We start from the raw sequence: 9199 nt of genomic DNA, 5'->3' as shown, positions 1-9199 counted from the left end.
ATATGCTTATTTCTTTGAAGGGTACAAAATCTGCTAGAAAAGTGACAAGTATTGGATTGATCTAGAGTCACTTTGATTGAAAGGTCCTCAAGTTGGAAACATGTTTACAAGTGTTTGAGGTACCTAAATTTGGTTTTGAAATGATCTAGAATCATGACAAGATATGAGTACAAGGTTATTTGATTATGGAGTGTATTTTGCACATATTTGGTACTCAAATTAGAAGATCAAGATCAAACTCAAGATGTAGATGAAGTTTAAGTTCTAGTTGTGATTGGAGATCATTTGGTAGAAAGAAAAGAACTTAAACAAGTAGAAAGAAAAGGACTTAAAGAAGGAATCAAGGTTACTCATCAAGATTAAGTCCATCACTTGGATCAATCAATCAAATCATTTCAAGTGAGTATCAAGAATGGTTCTTGGAGAGAGGTCACTTCTCCCTAGTGTAGGGGCTTGCCGCCTATGTGTAGGTAAACCAAGTGTGGTACTTGGAAGGCTAACATGGAAGTGGTGATCCGAGGAACATTTGAGATGCTTAGTTGAAGCAATCAAAAGGATTGATCAAGAAAAGCAAGCAACACCCAAAAGAGAGTTAGTCATGATATTTCAAGTGGTATTCTCATATTGATGCTCTCATGCAAGCTAAGATCAAAAGATGAAGCAAGTCAACCACAACAAGAAAGTGCACTTGATCATAAGTGGTATTCATTTCATATGGGTGAAGAATGAGATTCAAATTGGTATCTATCGGTCTTCACCAAGCTCATAATTGGACTTCGTATTGATATTGGAGTAATGAATTGGAATCTATGTGACTATCCTCTACTCCAACATAGCAAAGGTATCATTGTAATGTGCATGATCATTTCATCCCTTACTAGTATGCGGTTAGTGCATATAGTACATGCTTCATAGGATCATGCATAACAAATGAAATGTTTAAATTCATAGCCTACCACTATTGTTTGAATGATTACTTGATCTAGTGGTTAGTACATGAATTTGCTCATGAGCTAGTAAACCCAAGTACTTGACTTAATTTGGATTGCTAACAAGTGACAAGTACAACATTGACAAGATAACCCTTAAAAGAGGTGTGAAGAAGCTTGTCATTGGTTCAAACTGGACTTGGAAGCTTAAGCAAATCAATTTAGTTCAAGTCACATAAGAAGCTCATGATAGTGATAAGAGTACAAGCACAAGACAACAATGCAATTGGATATCTAGTTTGTTTCAAATAGTATCTAGACTCAAGTATCAACTACAAGTGATGTCTAGATCAACTCACAAGTAATATCCTATAAGTGGTACTCATGAAGATAGCAAATGTTCAAGAAATAATCTTTATTGAAAAATCAAACAAGTGGTTCCATACTAGAAGATTCTTTCAAATGATATTCACTTCCTATAAGTGGTATCTATACATAGTATCAATCATGCAAGATGATGGTTCCACAAGTGATCCTCAACTTTAAGTGATCATCAAATAAAGAATGCATCCCTCACCTACAAGAGCTTAAGTGAAATAAAATGGATGACCCATACATAGAATGATAAGATACAAGTAGTACAAGTTGAAAATTCTAAATGGTATCTACATATGGTGTCATTCCAATATTCAAGTAATGTCCATCAAAAATGCAAGTCTCAACCATCTACCCCAAAGTGCACACCTTTGCATCAATAACTAGCATACCTTTTATGGAAATTGATGACAAAGGGGGAGAGATTGTACAAAGATATGAAGCTTGGGGAGAGATTGTACAAAGGAGGAGAGATAAGAAGATAAGATATGAAAAAGGTTGGACATGGACATGGACAAAGAGGGAGCAACATTGAAGAAAAGAGATGGATCAAAATTCTTGGACAAGAGAAGCACACAAGTAGGGGGAGCAAGCTCATGAACTTTGATTGATTGCATTTGATATGTGCATATTCATGTGCTTGCTTGCATTGCATAAGATTTCAAATTCAATATGCATGCTTGTGTGGTGTATGCTAGTTGTAGAACTTGAATGATGATTTGATAACTAGCATGCATAGGATGATAGCTAGACACTTGGTATGCTTTTCAAGTAATGCTAGTACCTTGCTTTTAATGTTGATCTCATAAGGTATCTAGTATTTTTATTTCCAAGTGATATCTAGCTAACCATGGTGCTAAGGATGAACTTAAAGGTGCAACTCCGATTGGTACACGCTTCAAAGGTTTATTCTATACACCTTAGCATCATTTTGTAGTATTTACTCTCCCACAATTTCAATCTATGCATATGTGCAAGCTTCAAATTAAATACTCTAGCACATATGTAGGGGGAGCTAATACTACCATTTCGGGTTTGTGGTACTTGTCCAAAATCATTTTCACACGGTAAAATTGCTTGGGCAAGCAACATGAATCCAAAAGAGCTTAATTTATATATCTTTGTAGAGTTGTCATCAATTACCAAAAAGGGGGAGATTGAAAGGTCCTTGTTGGTTTTGGTAATTGAGTGACAACCTAGGTGGACTAATTGTGTTTATGTGAGATACACAGGTGATTAGTCCACAGGTACATGTGTGTGAGCAACATATGCCATGGAGGTGAAAATGGCTTGGAGATGTTGCAAAGCTCACACATGTGATGATGAAGGAGCTTATTGCACATGAGACATGACATTGAGTCATGTGATCAAGGTGGAGAAGATCAAGACATGACTTGGCTTGATGGACCGGTTGCAAGCGTGAAGGGCAAGTCGAAGGCTTTGGAGTGATGGACCGCGTGGCGGTGAAGCTTGAGCAAGACTTGGCGCCGATGGACGATGGCAACGGTGAAGAGCAAGTGGAGTCAAGATCGATGAACCAATATGATCATGTGATGATATGAAGTGGATCATATCATTGTTGATCGTGTTGGTGCATGTGTTGCATCGACATTGAAGGAGATGGAATGGAATGCGCAAGGCAAAGGTATAACCTAGGGCATTTCATTTCACCGGTCATAGGTGTGTAGAGAAGTTTATGACCGGGTTTAGGATAGATGGCCGTACTATCAAGAGGGGCAAACTTGTTTGCATATCGGTCATCTAGTGCCACTCGAGTGATCTAACTTTGCATTGTCGCTAGGATCGAGTGGCGTGGCAAGTTGAGTGGCTAACATCCTTTGGGAAATGTTTGTGAAAATGCTAACACACATACACATGGTGGTGTACACTTGGTGGTGTTGGCACATTTACAAAGGAGGTGGTGTTTGCAGGGGTGAGATGGGTTTGGGTCCCTCTCTCCCTCCCGCCGAGCTTGCGAGGCGGGATTCGGCGCTTTCGGGAAAATGGGATGCCTATTTTCTATTGCGCCGGATGCAAATTCTTGTGGTTAGCACACTTGAGCAAGGGTGAAGAGAATGGAGAAGATGCTAGCGTCGGTCAACTGACCGGACGCTGAATCTGAATGCACCGGACGCTGGCAGGCTGCGTCCGGTCGCGCTGACATACAGTGACACAGATGCTGGAGAGTGACCGGACGCTGGCTGCGTCCGATCGCGTTCGACCGGACGCGTCCGGTCATGCTCGGGAGCTTACTGGAAACGACCGGACGCTGAGGGTCCAGCGTCCGGTCAGTTGAAGTGCTGCGTCCGGTCGGCAGATGACCGTTGGGATCAGAAGATGACCGTTGAACGCAGGGGACACGTGGCGAGTATCGCGTGACCGGACGCTGAGGTCCAGCGTCCGGTCGATCGGACCGGAGCGTCCGGTCGTCCCGACCGTTGCCCAGTGAAGGGGTAACGGCTAGTTTAGCCCTTGGGGCTATAAATAGAAGTGGCCCTCGGCCATGGCTGGAGTTGAGCACCTTGGGGGACTTTGTGTCCATGCTTGAGAGTGCTTGGGAGCCCTCCATCACACATATACTTGATAGTGATCATTCGATTGTGTGAGTGAGCGATTCTAGTGCGATTGCATCGTGAGGTTGCATCGAGTGGCACTAGGTGATCGAGTTGCAAGCCGGTGGTGCTTGTTACTCTTGGAGGTTGCCACCTCCTAGACGGCTTGGTGGTGGTCTCCGTCGAAGCGCGCAAGAAGCTTGTGCGGCGCTCCGGAGAAGTGCTTGTGAGGGGCATTGTGCTCGCCCCGCGGGTGCCGCGAAGAGCAACTCTAGTAAAGCGTGTCATTGAGCTACCCTCACTCAAGGGGTAGGTTCTTGCGGCGCCCGACGTGCGGGCTTAGCGGGTGATGCTAATTAGCCGCCGAACCACCAAGTGAGCGGTCGACACAACGGGGACTAGCGTGTTGGCAAACACGTGAACCTCGGGAGAAAATTCATCGTGTCAACCTTATTCTTCCCGTTGGTTTGCATCCCCATTACACAAGCTTGCAATTACTTTTATACATATTAAGCTTGTGTAGTTGCTCTAGTAATTAGATAGCTTGTGTAGCTTGCTAATTACCTTCTTGCTTGTGTAGCATAGAAGTAGCTCCCTTGCGTGGCTAATTTGGTTTTAGTAACCTTGTTAGTCACATTGCTTAGTTTGTGTAACTAAGTATTTGCGCTCTCTAATTAGGCATTGGTTGCCTTGTTATTGAGCATTGCTAGTGAGCTTAGTTAGCTTTGTGCTTTTGCTTACTAGCATGTGTAGGAGCTCCCTTGTCGCTTAAAGTACTAGTGGCATAGGTTTGTGTAACCTTGCTCCTAGAATTGTTTAGGAGAGCTCTAGCTAGCCCGGCACCTTTGTTGCATAATTGTTATCTTTGCAAGGTGCTAGTGAACATATATAGTGGGGTATAGTCTTGGCTAGACCGATAGTTTTAATTCCGCATTTGTATCGGTTAGCCGACGCGATTAAGTTTTAGAAAAGACTATTCACCCCCCCTCTAGTCGCCATCTCGACCCTTCAAGTGGTATCGGAGCCCGGTCTCTCATTTGTGGTCTTCACCGACCCGAGAGGATGGCGTCTAATGGGCTAGATGGTTGTGAGAATCACATTTTTAATGGCACTAACTTTGCACTTTGGAAAAATCATATGCTTGATCATTTTCGTGCAAAGGGACCAAAATTTTGGTGGGTTGTCACTAGTGGTCTCTCCCATGTCTTGGATCATAGAACTCTAACCAAAGCTCAAAGAGTCCTCTATGAACTTGATGCAAATGCTTGTTGTTTTCTATTGGATGCTTTACATTTTGATTTGATGAAGCAAGTAAACTACAAGGGGACCGCTCGTGAGATATGGGACTCCATCAAGGACACCTTCGGTGATTCCTCCACATGGGATGATGGAAAATTCAAGAAGGAGGATGAGCCCAAGAAGGAGACACATGAGTGTGTTGAGCATAACCACAATTTGGTGATTGTGGAAGATTGCTCCACCTCATTGTCAAGTGAGGATGATGATGATCAATCCACTACAAGCTCACTTGACAAGGTTGATGATGATGCCACAAGTGTTGCAAGTGATGATGCTACCCCATGCACACTTGATGGTAATGATGGTTCATGCTCAAGCCATGATGATGCTACTACAAGCCCATCCACTACCAAGATAAGCTAAAGCTGATTATCTCATATAGAAACAAGAAGTTGATGATTTGGAGTATGAAATAAATAGGGGGTATAAATATGATGGAATGGTCTGTGTAGATGTGTTTAACCTGGGTAGTTTTTCTCCACTTTGATAATTTCTGTTTTCATTTTTCCCCTTGCAACTCCAGCTTTTATGGGAGGGTGGTGGTCTTGGTCGCACTTAATTTACTGACGTGCATTGGAGTAAAACATCAATCGGAGCATTTGCAGCTACATCTGGAGACAACATTAGCCTGTACAGTGTGGAAGGTAGAATTTTATAACATCTAATTGTAGGACTTTGATGTGATACTCCCAAATAACCGTGAGCCAGATTGAATGATTAGAATCATGTGTTACTTTCTAGGAGGTAATAGGTGAAACAAGAAAAAGTTTTAGATATAAAGATCTTTTTTAGATCTAATTGATACCTGCATGATGACAAATCTTTTTTATTTTTGCAACTTTGGATATAATAGCATAACTTAATTACAATAAACTAATTATTTTTTGATGCACTTGTAACTCATGAACGCTACCTAGCATGTGTATGCCTAGCTTTTATACTTCTTTATTACAAGGCCTTGGGCCCAACCAACCTGGCGCGCAGGCCAGCACTCACACACACCTAAGCCCAACAATCGCGGCCCACTAGCCACGCTCGTCTCCCGCCTTCTCCTCTGTTTTATCGAACACGCTACAGGCTTTCCCTTCACTCTCCTGACAGAGACGTGTTAATTTGAGGCGGCAGCAGGAACAAAACCTCTGCAGTAGGATAAAACAATATGTTCACATTGTCAATCAGTGGACGAGATGTTGGTGTGGACTGTGGAGAGTGGAGTCAGCTCTGATCCGGAACCGTCGGCGGCGGGGCAGTCCGGAAGACGTGCTTCCGGCAGTTGTGGAAGATGCTGTCGTAGACGAGGTCGAACTGCACGCCTCCTCGCCGCCGGTTGATGACGAACGTCATGTGGTCCGCCTCCACGACCTTGTAGTACCAGATCCCTGGCCGCAGCGGATGGCAATCCTCATCGTTCTCCACCTGGACGCTGGGATGCTCGACGGGGATCCTCGGGTGGGTCATGGAGAAGGTGTTGAGCGCGCCGTCGTTGTCCTCCCAGTCCTCGTCCCTGTACCCCGGATACGGCGGGTGGGCGGCGCCGGCGGGGTAGCGCCAGCGGCACATCTGCAGGACGCGGACGAAGAGCAGCGGGTGGATCGTCGTCACCCCGGACGGCACGGTGGCGCCGCCGCCGCCTCCCGGCGCCCTGGCGGTGCGGCGGCTGGCGTAGCTGAAGTAGAAGGTGCCCGGGAACGTGCGCACCCGTGCGTTGATCCTGGCGGCGCCCTGGATGGTAAGGTCCGGCAGAATCCAGTCCCCCGTGGCGAAGGGCCCTCGCTTGCCGTTGCCGTTGCCGCCGAGCAGGAGGTCCGCGAGGCCCGCCACGCCGACGAGGCGCCGCGACATGCCGAAGTGGTCGAAGCCGAAGTCGTAGTAGCGCTTCAGCCAGGGGAGGTCCAGCCAGTGGTAGAACACGCTGCCGACGCGGCAGATCTGGAGGAGGCACACGGGCCGCAGCGACAGCCAGTCGTCGTCGGCGCGCATCCCGTCGATGTAGGCGCGCGTGGTGCCGTTGAGCGCGCCGGAGAGGGAGGTGACGCTCAGCACCCAGCGCTCCGAGGTGTCGCGGTGCCCCTCGAACTCGCCGTCGTGGAGCATCTGCTGCAGCAGGCGGATCACCTGCGCGCCGGCTGAGTGGCCCACCAGGTGCACCGGGTGCTCCTCGTCCCACACCGGGTAGTGGCCTCGCGCGTACGTCCGGCCGAACCGGGAGTGTCCGTACGTCCGGCTGTGCTCCTCGCCGTAGTCCACCTGCCCGCCTTTCAGGTAGTAGAAGAGCTCCCGGGCCCTGTCGTGGACGCTGGTGAGCGAGCCCAGGTCCGGCACCAGCACCCGGTCGTCCTTCTTCTCCGCGCCGGCGAAGTACGACAGCCCGCCCAGCCTCTGCAATGCATGCACACGACCTACCTGTCACTAGTCTGTGACCGGCACCGGAGACGACGAACGAAACGAAAGCAGAGCATCCGTCGGAGCAAAATGAATGAAAAGTACGCACGCCTTTGCCGAAGCCGAAGATGCCGTGCACCAGCACGATGGGCGGCACGGCCCCGTCCAGCACCGCCGCGGCCTCGTCCTCGCCCTCGCCCTCGACGGCGACGCCCTTGGCCACGCCGCCGTCTCCGCCGGCCATCAGGGCCTTCACGAGGGAGGCCGAGACGTCGGTGATGACGGCGGTGCCGAAGATGTAGAAGGCGTAGCCCAGGTGGACGACCGCGCTGACGAGCAGCTCCGCGCCGCCCAGGGGGCCCAACAGCGCCGCCCTCGCCCGGCTCCTCATGCAGTGAAGGGCTCCCGCTCTTCACGGTCACGCCGCGGCGGCAGGCTTCTGCTCTGCGATGGAGGTGGAGTGCGTTCGTGTGCACGCCGGCGGGTGCTGTGCGGCTTTTGGAGGGAAACGGAGATCCGTCTGGAGAAGTCTGGTAGTTTGTAGAGGCACCTTTGCATGCTGAGTTGGCCACAAACAACTCCACGCCATTCCCGTGCTGTCTGCCTGGTCCACAACGCAAGGATTTCGTTCCTTTGGTGGGAGGCTCTCCTTTCGCTTTCACCCGGGACCCCAAATTCCGTCACGTTCCATCTCAAAAAAAAAAAAAAAAACTGTCACGTTGGCTGACATCTGGGGCCGAGCAGATTAGGATAGTGCCATCAGGCGCCTGCAGGTTTTTTGCCCTTCTGTTCAGTTACTCAATGAGTGTAGCCCCATAGAAATTGATCAATTAGTGTAGTGTAGCCCCATAGAAATTGATCTTCAGATCACAATGAGTACACCCTCGAGCAGCAGACCGTTTCACCACCGTGAACCGTCAAATTGGGCTTCACATCCGTAATTGTTTGGATGCATATGCCTCGTCCCGTTAGATACTCTGTCGGTTCTAAATTATAAGCTACTTTGGCTTTAGAATAATGCTGCAAGTTAGACGTTTGTCGGTGCACGGACGCCCCCGGTGAACCCGTCCAGCAGCTGCAGTTTCCATCCGCTCCCCTCCGGTCACTGCAGATTAAAAAAATCACGCACCTGCTCCGCGACCGGCTCCGCCATGGCTCCCGCACGCCTCCTCTACCGTGCCTCCCGTCCGCCTTCCTCTCCACCGTCGCTGCGCCCGTACCGCCGCGGCGTGCTCGCCACACAAGGCCGGACCACCCGATTACTGTTGTCGCCTCCACCGCGACACTGCGTACGCCCTATCGTCGGGGGCAGCACAGCCGTCCACCCGCTGCCATCCTCCTTCTCCACCGCGACCGCACAGCCAGGATCCCGTTGTGCCATGCTTTGCCTGCCAGACTGCCATGTGTTTGCTGAAATGCATGTTGCAAGCGTATGTTTCGAATGCTTCAAATGTTTTAGAGGTATGTTGCAAGTGTTTCAGATTGATATTGCAAAAAGTAGATCGGGATGTTACATATGTTGCAATAGTTGTACACGTATGTTGTAAAGGTCTGTTACCAATGTTTCATCTGTGTTTTTCAGACGCATGTTGCAAGTGTGTTTATCTGGATGTTGCATATGTTTTACACATACGTTGCATGTGTTTTATCTAGATGTTGCTT

At 48.4% G+C, this 9199-nt stretch overlaps 1 protein-coding gene across 1 annotated transcript; it reads right to left on the bottom strand.

The window, feature by feature from the left end:
• Positions 1 to 5971: 5971 nt before the first annotated feature.
• On the bottom strand, positions 5972 to 8041 carry LOC136545700 (uncharacterized). Its single transcript, XM_066537693.1, has 2 exons — positions 7647 to 8041; positions 5972 to 7534 (listed from the first exon to the last, which is right to left on the bottom strand). The coding sequence occupies exons 1-2, from the start codon at positions 7926 to 7928 to the stop codon at positions 6371 to 6373; spliced, it is 1446 nt and encodes a 481-aa protein (XP_066393790.1). The 5' UTR covers positions 7929 to 8041; the 3' UTR covers positions 5972 to 6370.
• Between the last annotated feature and the right edge of the window lie 1158 nt (positions 8042 to 9199).

Source organism: Miscanthus floridulus, chromosome 3, assembly GCF_019320115.1.
Source record: "Miscanthus floridulus cultivar M001 chromosome 3, ASM1932011v1, whole genome shotgun sequence".
Lineage (NCBI taxonomy): Eukaryota > Viridiplantae > Streptophyta > Magnoliopsida > Poales > Poaceae > Miscanthus > Miscanthus floridulus.
This window is presented reverse-complemented; position numbering and strand designations above follow the sequence as displayed.

Excerpts from the sequence above, each read along its gene's own strand:
- LOC136545700 (XM_066537693.1), bottom strand. The coding sequence starts at position 7,928 with ATGAGGAGCCGGGCGAGGGCGGCGCTGTTGGGCCCCCTGGGCGGCGCG. Across the intron at positions 7,535-7,646 it reads TCTTCGGCTTCGGCAAAGGC|AGGCTGGGCGGGCTGTCGTA; the intron begins GTGCGTACTTTT and ends CATGCATTGCAG.